The sequence below is a fragment of the Polistes fuscatus genome, unplaced genomic scaffold (genome assembly GCF_010416935.1).
Source record: "Polistes fuscatus isolate 324 unplaced genomic scaffold, CU_Pfus_HIC Scaffold1, whole genome shotgun sequence".
Lineage (NCBI taxonomy): Eukaryota > Metazoa > Arthropoda > Insecta > Hymenoptera > Vespidae > Polistes > Polistes fuscatus.
The window spans coordinates 8,528,587-8,544,872 of NW_025112997.1; the positions used below are offsets into that span (position 1 = coordinate 8,528,587).

The window sequence follows — 16,286 nt, forward strand, 5'->3', positions numbered from 1 at the left end:
ACATTCGATTAAACGTCGATTAAATAAATAAAAAAGATAAATAATTAATAAAGATATCGTTATTACCAATAAGCTCTTGTTAAATTTGATGAAAGGAGGCAATGAACCGAGAAATCGTAAAATTCTAGGATTACAAGGAGTGGCAGCAGACGGCACGCGAGAGTGTGCATCGGACGATGTTGGTAAATGGATAAAAGAAGATAAAAAGGCAGAGCACATTTGGAAGATCGTAGTAGTATCGAAAAAGGTGGTAGTGGTCTCCCTATGCCACGCGCTCCTATATCTTCTTTCTCTCTCTCTCTCCCTTTCTCCTCCTCCTCCTCCTTCTCATCATCATCGGAGAGTCGGTGGTAAAATGCGTCGTGCCATTTACGGACAACTAACTTTCTGCGATGGATACTCGAATTTCACGGGATAACAACATTCCTCGAGATCACGAATTATAATCATCGAACGACGATAGACTTGGGCTTGGCTTCGTTGGTTCTCTTCCTGTCTGGTGGTTGTTTCGTTCCTCCAAGTCGAGAGCCATCGAAAGGCGTCGAGGAAGAGGAGCAACCAGCCCGCTGCTCGCTGCTACTGGCGGCTGGTGTTCGCTCGACATGGTCTGCCGACCGCAGCACGCGACACCATATGGTCTACCGATAACCATGACCCTCTTGTATGACTATGTATTTGTGCATTATATCAATGTATCCAAGAAGATACGCAAATACGCGAAGACTACTACTCCCGGGGCTCACCGAATTCTCGTTTGGAGAAAACACAAGAAGGGAAGAATTATCTATCTATCTATCTATCTATCTGTCTATCTATCCCTATCACGACAATATAATTATATACTCTCTGATCGAAATTTCTTTTACTTCAATTTTCTTCCTGAGATTTATTATATCGCTTTAGGATTTTTGTTAGAATAATATGTTTTTGACGCATGCACAGAGAAAAAAAAAGAAAAAGAAAAATTAGAATAAAATAATACTGAGATCAATTTGTAATATCGTGTGTAGAAATTAATTCGGTGCCTTAATACTAACTTGAATTAATTGCTTGCCACGTTTAATTACTAATACTTACTTAAAGTTATGAAACATTTGACGACTAGGTAAAAACAAAAACTATTAGTAAGCAAGATAAGGCACCGAACTAATTCCTGAAGCTACGCTAACGAAATTACATGAAACATTTGAAATTTGGCTAATTCAGATTCACCGAGTTCTTATCTGGAGAAAACACGAGCAAGGGAAGGTTATCTTTGATACAACAATATAATTTTTTACGCTTCGATCAAAATTTCTTTTTTTCGATTTTTTTCCTCAGATTTATTCAACTTTATGATCTTTACAATATAAAAATAAACAGAAAGTTAAGTTTAATAATGAAATTAATGTATACAATCTAAGAATATATTACGCTCAAACAATAACAAATTGAAATATTTCAAAATATATAGTATTGTTTGCTATTAAAATGTATTTAATTTAAAACAATTCTGTTAATGCTTGATTCGAATACAACGCATGCCTATGCATAAATTGTTAGAGCTGCAACAACACAACAGAAGCTACTGTTGCAAAAATAAAGCGATCAATTTACCAACAAAATTAATTGAACCATCTAAAATTTGATCGGCGTAGAACATAAACTATCCTATCCATATAACCGCGTAAATACTTCATGTTTATGCACAATAGGATCATTAATATTCTTCGTAAAACGGTATTGGTATCGAGGTGTTACTAAGAAAAGATTTGTTTTTAAACTGAATAACGTGACACAGAGAGAAAATTTATTTTTTATTGAAAAAGAAAAAACAAAAAGAAAATGTTGAAACGTTGAAGATTGAAAAACTACTTGGAAAGAAAAAAACTCCATCCTCCCCGTTCGATTCCCCTACAATTCCCTTTTCGTAGAGTATGGCTAACGGTAAGTGAAATTCCCATAGGATTTTCAGGGGTTGGGTAACGCGTTTATGGCACCCTCGACGACATTCGCCTGGCCATATCCTAATAGAAATGTAATCACGTAGTTCTGGTAGCTGAATAAATTATTATTATGGTCTCGTATGAGTTTATACAGAGAAGAGTGAAATGGAGAGTTAGTGAGATAGATAAAGATAAAGAATAAGAGGGAGAAAGACGTAGGAGCGTGGGACACTCATGAATTTACTCGAACATGACGATGTCCCGCATCGGACCCTGTTATTTATCGTTATTCGTTCCCAACATCAACCCCGAAATTATTTTCTACCGTCCACCGAACGCGAGCTGTTTTAACAGCGATCGAGCGACGCTCGACGAGAATATCTTTAGTTCCGAGATCGTAAATTCCATATAACGTGCCGGTACGAAGGAAACGAGTTCTCGAGTACACGGTGGGGAACCGATCGGCCAGGATGCAGCAATATTCCGCTCGAAATCTACGTATTCACCACACATAGATAAGTATACGCGCTTCGTCAGCTCCGCGAAAAGTACACCTCTTTATACCGAATGATATTTTGTCGTGAATGTTACTTTTCTCTCCCTTCTCCTTCATTGACCGTGGTTTGCTTGTGTTTTCTTATCTTACCGTTTTGTTGCCGAGCTTATCGGTAGACAAGCCACACGACATGCTGCTGCCTCGGTAAATAAATCGATCGCTTTCTTTTTTCGACGCTTCGGCTTTGGTTTCCACCGTGTATATAAATAAAGTTGTGTCACGAAATAAAATTCGTTCGAACGGGAGGAATTAAAAAATAATTTGCAAAGAAAAGATTTATCTTTTACAAAGAAAGAAAGAAAGAAATAAAGTAACTAATGTCCAATTTTTCTAAAGAATTTTTCTCTTTATCGCCAATGGAAAATCGCAACCGAGATAAAATACGAAAATGTATATCAGTGTATCGTCGATCGCGTATCGTTTCGACGATAGATAAAGAGAATCTTTGACAAGAGATTAACTTCCAACGAAGGGGAGAATAATGTAAAGACTAGAGTGGCTTCGATCGAGCAAAATCATCGACCAGACGTTTTACCTTTTTCTTACGTCACGTATAGTCTAAAGGTGTAAACGAGAGATCGTTGGATGATTAATCTTATCGTGCTCCTTCACTCTTGATCGACTAATCGAAACTATTTAATTACAACACTCTGTTGATCAGAAAAATCAATTATTTTTTTTATTAAAGATGAAAGTTAATTTTTTGATCTAAAATTCTAGCTGGCCCTCTCTGATGAATTCCAAGGTTTTGACTTAATAGATTTTATTTAAAATTTATACTTGAAAATTATTAGACCAATTTTATATTCGAGTTAATTTATTTTTAAATCAAAGATTTTATTTTTATTCTAGACGAAAGCCAATTTTTTCATTCCAGAATATTCCTCTTCGATGAATTTCAAAAATTTTTACCGAATTCGTTTTATTTACAGTTTATAAGTCAAGATTATTCGATAATTCTTTTGTCTTTTCTAAATCAAAAAGACAAAAATACAATCATTACTCGATGATAAATGATTTAGAAAAACGGTCTTTAACTTTTCTTTTATTTGAGTTCTACATTGTCAAACCAAATCCCCTAAATTTTTGTTATTTTAGATTAGTTGTAACTATAGATAAATAGCATTGGTGCGGGCAGAGTAACAAAAAGGTTAGTTCTGGAGCGTTATGAATAGTTATGAATCGTTTGGGTTTTAATTTACTTTTCATACAAACAGTTTTACTACACCTTTAACTTTTATAAATGATTTAATAAAAAATAACTAATAATAATGCACATTTATATTTTGTATTAAGAACTTAAAAGATAAATATAATGAATTTAAATCATCATAAACAAAAAGTAAAATATAACAAATTTCTTTTAATTTTAACTCAATTTTAACAAATATTTAGTACGGATCTTGTGCTTATTTTGAGAAAAATAGAATTTTGAAATCAGGTTTAACCGATAAAATGTATAATTTTGAATTCAAGTTGCATTCATTTTATTATAACATTTTTAATAAAGATATACCAAAACAAAGTTCTCTTTACCATTAAACAATTTTTTTCCTATACCTCTAAAACACTATGTATCCATGCTTGGGAAATGTTAATTTGAAAGATGAAAATACAGATAATGCAACCAAATCTTTCAAATAAGAATTCGGAGTATTATCTATAGTTTTCCGAACAAATTGTGGATTTTAAAAATTATTTTAATATCGAACAAAATTAACGAGAGAATGAAAAATAAAATATTTCATTTTCTTAGTAAAAAATATTATTTATCATTGTTTTTTTTATTATAAATTCTTTCTACACGGTTATCATATTTTACATTCTGTAAAGTTGTTTTTATGGAAAGTTAATAAAGAATTAAAGGTCTTTGTTTATTGATCGATTTCAAGTTTATGGATGGAATGGGCGTGTGGGTTTGCTTGTTTTATTCAAGCTATCGAGAAGAAAGGTCAATATTCTTGTATTTGATTACGTGTTCAAATATATTTTGTTTGTTTTGTTCAGTTATGTGCTTATGTTTTCGTCATTATTTCGTCATTTCCTCGCATAATTTTTTGTAATTTCTTATCCCTTTCTCTTTCTCTTTTCCTTTTTCTTTCTCCCTATTAAAAAGGTTATAGGAAACAAACCATTGAGCGTGTCGTTCGATCGACGCTTAATTCCAGGTACTCTTGTTCACGCTTTGGTAGAAACATTAAATTACACACTCTTGTCTATAATCTAACACACAAGCTCACGTAACAGGTGTTCGGTTTTTCCTCTTGATAATCAGAGATTGACGCGAAAGATGACAAAGCTATACAATTTACGTAGCTGTAAACAAAATTCGAGTTAAGTTACAAATTTTTGAACATATCTTCAATTAAAAAAGACTCATATCGGGATTTCCATTTTCTCTAGAATGAGATCATATAAAAAAGGAAACATATATCGATAAGAACGAGGAATTTTTTTAAAAAGTGCGGTAAAGTTCGATTCCTAGAAAAAAAATATACACCCACAGACATACAAAATGTAGGGGGTAAAAAAAGAAAAGAAAAAATCAAATATAAGTCGTGAAAGCATTCATGGGAAAACTTGAATCGGAGTCAGAGTTCACTTTCTCTCTCTCTTCCTCTCTTTCTCTTTCTCTTTCCATATTTTTTTGTTCCTTGACGTAATCCAGATGAACGGTTAAATCGTTACGACGAGTCGGGCTCGTTGCGTCGTAAAGATTACGATCGGAGCGTCATCGGCGCGAGAAGATGTACGTTTCCTCGTTGCTCTGATGAGAGCAAAAGAGTCGAGGCCTAATGAGAAGAAAAAGGGCCGCGCAGCGGTGATTTACGAGACAACCTAAATTCAATAGCGGCACGGCTTTCACGATCGTTCGCGCGCAAAGCGAACGCTTCAAATGTAATAATAGTAGTAGTAGTAGTATTAGTAGTAGCTTGATTGATAAGCGATGCGCGTTACGAGATAACGCTACTAGATCGCGTTGGGTAAGTTTAAGTTTATTTTTTGTTGGTTTTTTCTTTTTTTCCTTTTTTTTTTACTTAAATCACTCACCCAATGCTGCGTCGTTACCACTTCGCCGTCCGCTGCCCCATCGAGAGTCTGTGAGAAATTAAGAAAAGTAAGAAAAAACTTCAATAAAGTATCTTCCTATTATTTTTTTTTTTCTTATTATTATTTTTACGCGATCCGGTCGTCATTATTGTCATTGTTTTACGAACGACATTTAAACTCTAACTGGACTTTGTCTCTTTTCTCATCTTCCTCCCCCCTCCTTTTTTTCTTTTTTTTTCAATTGCACGATTAACACGTTTGTTTGCACAGCTTGCCTCTGTTCGCACGATGGAAAAATAATTTACTAAGATAAGATTGTAATTTTATTTCATCGAAGTTTCTATTCCAATTGGTTCAATTCGTAATGGAAAATACAAAGAAACTAACAATAAGTCTAAACGAAATCAAAGAAATATTTCGCCCGTGCATCACGAGATATTTTGATATTTCTTTTTCTTTTTTTTTTTAATTTATTTTTATTTTTTAAAGACGATAATTCAACGATAATCGATAAAAAAATAATACTCACGTCCTTCTTTCTTTTTACGGCAGCAGCACCTAAAAAGAAAACAGGAATTTTCAATTATAATCGAAAAATTGATCATCCTTTAGTCATCTACGGATAAAATTGATGAAAATTTTATTATATATCGTATTATACGTATTATAAGCGTACTAAATTTCGATTCAATTCTAAACGTTGACTCTTTGTTCGACGTTTACCACGTTATAGTGTTTATATCTTCCTTCTGATAGACACTCTATTCTCGTAGAGAGATTACTCTCTTGCTGCAACTACCTCGCAACTAGGCCATTACGCATTAATGATACAAAAAATAACCAGAGCCTGTTCGGCGATAAGAATAAGATAGAAAAAACGGGTCTATCTACGTATTAAAATGAAGGTTAAAATTAATTAATTCAATAGAATAATAACACACATAGCTATAATGTTTCTTTTTACTTTTCCTTTTACGAGTTTCGAGAAACTTCTCTATGAACACTTTTTCTCACATTTATTTAATAATAACGAAGTCGCATTTTTTTACCGTTTTTTTCGAGTCAATACCATACAGTTTTTTATTTTTTCGAACGAGTCACCAATCCATTTTTCTTAATGTGCCCAGGGTGCTTGCCAGGGTGTTCTAACTTTAAATTATAAATTATTTTATTTGAAATTATTAATATTGACTGTAATACAAAGCTTCAAAATTCTTATATGTACAAATCTATCTTAAGATTATTAAATTTTCAATTGACGTAGATTTGATTGCAGGAGAACATTTTATCTTTCGAAAAATATAATTTTACTTAAATGATAAAACATTGGTATCACAAGAGTATTTGTATCTATGTAAGATATAATAAAAATACTATTACTATTTTTGTAAGTAGTACTTGGTTGACTCTCTTTTGTATTTTATAATGCTTTTGAAAATATTGGGCATAAGCTTGTGAGACCATATTTTTTTTCGTATATATAAAATTATATTTCTTTTACAATAAAATACTCTCTAACAATAAAATATATATTAATTTACAAATTTAATAATCCTAAGATTTGTTTTCGCGTATAAAAATTTAGAAATACTGTATTACAAGAAAATATTAATTGTTTTAAATTGACAGTAAAGGTATACTAATACTACTGAGACTCGCAGTACATATTTATAAACATTCATTTATCAAAATTGCATCAGACACCGTCGAGGTTTTCCTTTTTGTTTTTGTGAGTTGATCTTTAAAACTTTTTATAAGCTTATAAGAAAAAGCTAAGTAATTTGATAACAAAATAGAATTACTCACCAACCGTGGGATTGGGTAACCGTGCACCATTCGTTCCTGTGGGGGCCGCCGGATTTGCAGTGGCGGGGGTGGGGGTTACAACTGAGGGAGGTACACCTCTACTTCCAAACGGAAAGTACGGCGAATCCGGGGGATAGGTGGCACCTTCGACGGCCCCACCGCCACCACCACCACCACCTCCACCACCAGGACCACCTCCCCCACCTCCCCCTGGCCCACCACCGGGACCCCCGACCGATGGACCGAACGCACCTCCGCCACCTCCACCACCGCCACCACCGCTTCCGTACGTCTGCAATCAAAGAAAAAAAAAATACAATTTTTATTGCTATCGTACGATAAACATTTTATACACAGATTTAATCATTTAACATATACGCTTTTATTAATTTCGAAATTATACATTGAGTCACAGGAATATTCGTGCATCCCTCTCTCCCACCCCTTACTGTGAATTTACAATAATCAATATTTTCTTGCAATACAATATTTCTAAATTCTTATACAAAGAAACATATGTGACAATTTTCGAACTATTAAATTTATATAAAGTTTATCACAAAAGTGCATTTTATTTTAATCGGAATAAAATTTAACATAACTGAGAAGAAAATTGGTCTCGCAAGATATGCCAAATCGTCTCAAAAACATTATAGAATAGAAAGGAGAGCCAACCAAGTACTACTTACAAAAATAGTAATTGTATTTTTATTATATCTTACATAGATACAAATACTCTTGTGATACCAATTTTTTATCATTTAAGTAAAGCTATATTTTTCGAGAGATAAAATGTTCTTTTGTAATCAAATTTATATCAATTGAAAATTTAATAATCTTAAAATAGGTTTGTACATATAAGAATTTTGAAGCTTTGTTAAAAGCTTTATAAGCAAATGTCAATAATTTGAAATTTACTGCAGAAGCGGATACGAATACTCTTGTGACTCACTGTATATTGCTTAAAAATTAATTTCTAGCAAAATAATACGATCTTCAGTTTTATTAGAAATTGTTTCATTAATTTAACATTAGATTTACGGATATTTATATATATTTATTTCTAAAGACAAGCATCAATTTAACGCGTGAACGAAACTACACTGTTTTGTTTAAAAAGAACTCATTATACTGCAAATTTTGAAATTAAAACGCACAGTAGAAAATTAATTTGGATAGATATTCGTCTCGTTAAATGAATAAAAGTAAATGATTTCCATAATTTTCTTTGTGAAATTCGAAATGCGTCAAAATAATGTGTTCCTTAAACCTAATGTTAAAGAGAAGTAAATTTATGAGAAACGAATAATAAATATAATTCGATGTTTTTTTTGTCAAATATTTACATTAGAAATACATTCTATTACGAAAACAGAGACAAGAACATAATTTACTTTGAAATTTCTGAAATATCATGATTTATAAAAAGAATATAGATATGGATATACTATATACGTGAAATTGAATAATATTTCATAAAGGATGTAATTTACAAATAATTCAAAATATGCAGACGAAATAAATATAATGCGTTTTCTTTCAATGCATCAGATAGGTCTGCGAAGGATGAAGAAGTTCCAAAGGTGACTTTTAATAAATCATCCATCGAAATCGATATTCCTTATCGTTTATACCTTAACGACCGTCGATTAGATATTAGTCAACGATTTTATAAAAATTTATAATAATAACGCCGAGAAAGTTATACTTAATTGGTACCAACACCACCAACACCACCAACACCACCACTACCATAACCACTCCTTTTATGACTAGGAGGTGAAAAATATGAATTTAGAGACGATGCTATCACATAAGTAAACCGGCTTACGCTTCGCGATTAAATCATCTTGATAATTGTCACGAGCGTGTGATAGCAAGTGTTACGACTTAACTCAAAGCAAGTTCTTCGTGAAAGTATTTTAATGTATATAGGTATGGTAAACATCTTTGCGAGAACATTTCGATGAAATTGATTACGTAACAAGAGAATTATCTCGTACGACAGAGAGAATGAGAGAGAGTGAGAGAGAAAGAGAGGGGAAAAAAAGAAAATTATGGCTTCACGTTTAAACGATCCTACTAAATGACGCAGAATTAACTCGCTCTGTGAGATTTCGGTCAAAGAAACACGCCTCTCTTGCCAAGAAACAAGGTATAAATAAACTATGCAAGAACATCTTGTATAAATTTAATATTTGCGACAGGAAAGGCCGATCTAATGAGATATACATACATATAGCTTGGCTTATGATAATCATCGAAACGTTTTTCTCGATTGAAAGAACGAAGAGATTTGTTGAGTCGAAGTAAGCATCCTTTTCTTCACGTTCTCCATTTTACAAAAAAAACAAAATTATATACATATATATATATATGTATTTTTTGTAATATCTCGTATCTCAAAAGATCTTGAAATTTATTTCTATACATTTTAATGTGTATTATACACCTATATGTATATAAGTATATGAATAGATAGATAAGGAGAATCAGCGTCGCGAGAAGTAAGAAATTACAATGAAGACTTCAGCCGTATTCCGGGGTAACTTTTCATGAGAGCTAGTTTAACCCCTTACCCACTCTTCGCGTTCGCTTTGTTTTATATGCGTTCACCTGAAAGAGGCCGAGCGTATGGATATACGAGCGAGTATGAGCGAGTACGAAGGAAAGGAAAAGAGACTGGAGAAGGGTGAAGGGGAAAGAAAGTACGTAAGAGGGAAAGAGGGAATATAGATACATCGCCTGCTGTGGATCAGAGGGAACGTAAGTGATATTAAACTCGGGGCTTGGCGATTCTCAACCACCTTATCTTCCCAATCCTTCGAACAATCTAGTACTTTTTTCATTTCACCCTTTCCTATCGTAACTTTCGATCGAATTTCGTATTTCTCGATATCTTATACCTTCATTCCTCAAGTTTTTTATTTAGACAAATATAAGGAAGACAAAAAATGTAATCTTTCTTCGATGAAAATCGATGATCTAATCCATGATCTAAAAATACTAGAATTACGAATGCAAAATAAGAGAAGTAGGAATCTAGCGGTGTCTTTAATCAACGATATTTTATTCTTGGCAACCGCTAAATTTGAAATCTCGACAGGGGCTTTTGATGCTATTACATAGTATATTAACGTTAACGTCAGATTTTTGTTAATATTCGTCTCGATTCGGGTAATAATTCATGCTTTTCGTTTGATTAAAATCGAAAAAAACAAAACAAAACAAAAGAAGAAAGATAGAAAGATAGAAAAACATAGAAAAAAATTGTAAATGAAGTAAACTGACAAAGCTAAAGGTAATGAGAGAAAGAAAGAACTAATGATGTCAACGATAAGCCGATCGTGCTAACAAAATAACTTAGCTATATACTACAAAGAAAAGGGTTTACGTAAGAGCTTATATGAAGTACTTAAACATCCACGGAACTCGTTATAACGTTGGGATAAAGTATGTCATCGTACGTATATAAGTAAGTACACACACATATCTATTAGCATACACACAAGAAGACAATGTCGCTCGTAAGAAGCGGAGACGTTTTGTCGGCGTGAGAACCACTTCTCGAAAATATCGCTCGGTCTAAAGTTTTCGGATTATGTCGAGGGTGCCAGAGTGAGAGCGGGATGAGGAACCCAAAGAAGGCAAGAAGAGATAGAGGGGTTAAGGAGAGGAGGAAATGAAGAAGGGACCAAGTATAAAAGGGAGGGGAAAACGAAACGTGAGTAACTTTTTCTCCGATAAATTTTGCTCCTACGAGTGTAATAATTATTACGCTACTATTTCTTACGTAATCCAAATCGCGTTTTAACTCGATCAAAGGACGAAAGAAATGAAGAAAATTTTCTTTTCTTTAATCTGTCCTTGCTTTCTTCTTTCACGTCGAATGATACAAAATTACAATTGAAATATTTGTGACTTAAAAGAAGTTTCCAATTTATTCACTCAACAAAATTGATCTTCCTTTTATCGCATATTGATTTTCTTTATTGCGTTGAGCGTATTTTTGTTGCAAAATTATCTAAATATTGTAAAAATTGTAAAAGTTATGAATCTTGGAAAGCATACATATACCGAACATTTTATTTTCTATTAAAATTTGGACGCGTTTTTCTTAAAATTATTTTTTCTGAAATGACATCTGCCACAACTTAAAAAATGATTCATCGATTAAACTCTAATAGAGCTTATTTTCTTCATACTATCGTAATAACGATGATAATATTAAAAGATCTAAAAGTATCGAAATTTACTCTAATTATGTATTTCTAGTAATCCTGGTTTTGCCAATCATCAGTGACCCATGGAATTCAACGTGTCAAAAAGGGACACATTTTTTTAATACTTAATAACCCGCTTACCATTCCGTTGTCCATCGTAGAGCCATAGGGTGACTGGAAGCCTGGCTTTTCTGTAACAAAAACAACAATTTCTGATATAATTATCAATCTTATATCTAATTTCGATATACTATACATATATGTTTATAATTACTACTAGTAATTAATTTCATTCAAGCTCTTATTATCAAAAATTTTTTATACTTATTGTAGATATAATAACTTTTTATTTTCTTATCAAATATAAAAGATTCATTTTAGAAAATCTTCTAATCTATATTCAGTATTTCATAATGATTAGGGTTCGTCTTGATTAAAAATTTTAAAATGAGTCTCCTCAATTTAATTTCATCATTAGGATCACCTGACTCGATACGAATAACAAGGGAAGAAATAACAAAATGTTAATACAAAAGAATCGTGTACCAGAGATCGGCAATATTCAAGGGACACGTTAAACGAGACGAAAAAAAATGAATAAAAAAACAGAACGAAGAAGAAGAAGAATAAGAAGAAAGATTCGCGAGATACGCATATGTATCGGCTTCAGTCGATGCAAAATTAATGTCGAATATACATTTGCAATGCGTCTTTATAAATCAAAACCGCGATCGCGTTAAGAATCCGAACGGCAGGGATACACGCACGTTTTCCGCGCTCTGTTTGTCGGCTACGTAAGCGGAATAAGCAACGAGATAAACATTACGGGGTTGCCACAGTCGAGACTCGCTTCATCCGTTATTAATGCTTTCTTCTTATATATAATATGTATATATATGTATATGTATCTGTACATATAGGTTGAGTCGAGAGGAATACTTTAAATTTCTAGGAATGTATTCTACACGTAAAAATAATTTAAAAAAACTCAAATGTTATTATCCGATTGGTATTGTTAATTTTAATTTTTGTTTTTTAATTAATTTTATTCGATATTTATTTTTGTTTTAAGCCACGAATCAATCAGAAGAGCAACAGGCGCCTTTCGTAAACGAAGCAGAAAATGTTATTAGGTAAATGGAGATGTTTTTGAATCTTTATTAAAACAACGCAATGATAAGAACAAATTTTATTATGATATTATAATTTGAAAACAAATTAAATCGGATAACAATATTTGAGTTTATCTTTTTAATTATATTTACGTATATAATACACTCCTTGAGTTTGGGGCTATACTCCTAGCTCACTCTGTACATATGTTACGGTTTTTTTTATATACTTACTATACCGCCTATCTATGTATATACCACGTACGTGTATGTAAGCTATGTAGGTGTATTTGCGTGTATATATGTATTTATGTGCGCGCGTCTGTCGAAAGATTTACGACGATCGCCTTTGGATTTGCATTTCGAAATCCGACATTACGAAACGGCGGCTAACATCCTACCCCGTCCCTCTACAATTCATTTTTTTTTTATTATCTCTTCTTCCTTGCCGAAGAACAGATATCGTATCGGATCAATCTGCATTAGTCAAAGTTACAATAAAATCTTGCGTGTTGCGAAAATGGAGATTTCTACGTTGTTTATTATAGTATTTGCATGGAGATAAAAACGGGAAATAAAAATCCTTGAATAATCAATAATAACAAGATAATAAGCATTTTCTTAGGAAGAGAAGGAGGGAGAGAGAGAGAGGGAGAGAGAGAAATAAGAAAATGATTACATTAGATGGAATAAAAAGCTTCTAAAGAATATCTAATAAAAAACTTGTTAATACTACATTATACATACATAATATACAGAATTTTTGTTATTTGGAATTAATTTATTTGAAAATTAAAATAATAGTCATTCTCATTGAAAAAAAATTTTCTAAATGTTACAAATTCACCATCGGTTCTGTCAGGGGTCATTTTTGTAAACAATTTTGGAAAAATCGATTTTTGTTAATATATTGATTGCAAATACTTTTATGCAAAAATTTAAACTCTTATTATCTATATTGACTATTTTAACTTTTATATAGTTTTGATATTGCTATACCTGAGAATTATACCATAAGCTTCGAAAAGGTTTTCCTCGAAACATGATTTTTCAAACATACATAAGTAAAAGATAAAAGATTAAACAATTAAAAATTCAATTACGCTGAAATTTGTATACGTTATTTTCTAAATTATTAGCTATAATTAAGATTAAAATTACAGTAATAGCTACATAATTAGAATCTTGTTAAAATAAAGAACGTCGAAATATAAAAATTAATAAATTTCGATATTTTAACTTTGAGAGCGAACTATGTTTATAATTTTTAGCATAATATTTTTCTTTAAGCTGAAAACATAACAGCAATAATACAAAGTAAGAATGTGTCTGACTTTTTCGTTTTTTTTCCAGTAGAACTGGAGAAATCACTTATACGAGTCATAGATAGTTTTCTAGAAACATTTTACTAGATGCAGCAAATTTATTTGAAAACATTCTTTTTCTTTTCAGAAATTTATTTTCTATTACAATACTTGAAAATGTAATGATAAGACATACAAAATTTCTCGTTGTTTTCTCATTGAGCACAAAATAATTCCTATGTTTACGTCGATTTATCAGAATGATCTCTTCACAACCAATCAAAATATAAAAAGCTATACATGAACTATCCGTAAATGTAATAATAATACTAATTAAACGATAATTTAAAAACTAAAGTAATAATCGTTCTGATTGAAAAAAAAAACTTTCTTTCTTAATGATACAAACTCATCCCCAATTCTTTAACAGGTCGACGCCGGCGCTTTTTTATCAGTTTTACTTGATCAGACGACAATAAAAATGGTATTTTGGTGTATCGAACGGTATCGTATTCAAAATTCCATTTACTTTTTAAATTTGTTAACTTTATTTTAAAATAACGAATATCTCAAACCTTTTATAACTTTTCAATGAAATCAATTATATATAACGTTTATCCATCGACAAAACTCGTATACAAAATTATCTAATACGAATCACCCATGATAAATGCTGGCGTTTAACGTGTTAATTGAAAACGAAAGAAACATGAATTATATAAAAGCACCCGTTATAGTAGATTCAGCAAGATTTCATGTAAATCGCTAATAGTTAGGTAAATGTAATTGAAATGTAAGATAAACGCATGTAAGCGGGTAGAGATAGAATACATAGGAGTATTTCAAAGACAGAGGGTGTCTTCGTCGTCGTCGTCGTCGTCGTCGTCGTCGTGAACGGATTCAGAAACTGGAATACGCAGTACGTGTAAATGGACGATCTGTATTAGCAGGATATTACAGGATAGTAGAGGGACGTGCGTGGACGATAGGGCGAATGTCCAGCGACGGGCACGATCGGTCGAGATAACTATGAATCCTAACAGTTTCGGCTTGCTCATGACATGTTTGCCGAAGCGTGCGGCACCGACTCTGCAATATCATGCATCAAAGGACAAGCTAAACCATGGACCATCGTGTCATCCTCAGAACCCCGGGCCAAGCCCGCTCGACCGTTGTGACGTAACGTTGAGCATCGGGGAGCTCCGTGTCGCGACGATTAGTTCGTCTTCCGTGTTGCTCTGTCGACGTCATCTACGAGCTATCCTTCTCTCATGAAGAATAATTGATCGATAGTTACGTCGGGGAACATCTTTTACCCTCCTCGAAAATACTCCAAATGATCTAACTGTTTAAATCTAACTGTTTTAATCTTTCTTAACGAATTTTTCTGTACTTTATATTTAATCATTTGGAACCGATAGAGAAATTGATTTTATAATATATACTTATTCATTTCGAAAGCATTCTAGCAATAAGATGCAAAGGAGGATTTGCAAACTTATAAAAATAATATAATTGTATTTCTATTATATCTTACGTAGATGCAAATATTCTTGTATAAGACCAATTTTTGATATTATTTAAATAAAATTATATTTCTTAATAAATAAAATGTTCTTCTGCAATAAAATTTATATAATTCTAAAATAACTTTTTGTATATAAGAATTTAGAAGTTTTGCATTTCAAGCAAATATCAATTATTTCAAATTTACAATAGGATTAGGTACGAATACTTCTGTGACTCACTGTATATATAAAAATATCGACGTTAAATTGTATACTTCAGTTAAATCGTGGAAATCCTAAGTTTTATCCGAAATAACTAGGCATTTTTGAGAAAGCATATAAAAAGAATTTTATTGTACACTAAAATTCACAAGAGACGACTAACAGAAAATCTGTTATCGAAGGACAGAAAAAAATAAGAACGGATTTACGAACACTCATTGTTCGCCTTTATTTTATTTTCGAAGGAAATCTAGTTTTACCCCCTAAATCAAAATTCTATCCCGAGATTGGATAATTTTCATTTAAAAGGCCACAAAACGAAGAAATATATATTTTCTGTCTCCAGACTGAAAACAGTATAGGTATAGTCAGGTATTGAAACGAAATCGGAAAATATGTTTTTTATACATAAGATCAAATTCTCTATTACATACTTTAACTATTCGACTCTTGTAAAATCCTATATTACTTAGATTAGTTGAAATATGTTTTTCTGTCATCTTTTACATTTATACACAGGTCAGTATAATTATTTCAGAGTTTAGCTGGTCACTTCACGAATTAAAGGATTTCACAAAG

The 16,286-nt window shown here is 32.2% G+C and overlaps 1 protein-coding gene across 5 annotated transcripts in view; it reads right to left on the reverse strand.

Annotated features, from left to right (window-relative positions):
- LOC122520973 (rRNA 2'-O-methyltransferase fibrillarin-like) overlaps window positions 1-16,286 on the reverse strand; it is a 117,130-nt gene that overhangs the window by 83,439 nt on the left and 17,405 nt on the right. For 3 of the 5 annotated variants that reach the window (XR_006304632.1, XR_006304631.1, XM_043641347.1), the window contains exons 2-5: window positions 11,703-11,752; window positions 7,339-7,630; window positions 6,062-6,090; window positions 5,533-5,580 (exon numbers count right to left, since the gene is read on the reverse strand). Coding sequence is in view for 3 of the 5 variants with exons in the window: in XM_043641347.1 (XP_043497282.1) it covers window positions 5,533-5,580; window positions 6,062-6,090; window positions 7,339-7,630; window positions 11,703-11,752 (419 nt within the window). In the remaining 2 variants the exon portion in view is untranslated. The other 2 variants (XM_043641338.1, XM_043641328.1) reach the window with 2 other exon arrangements.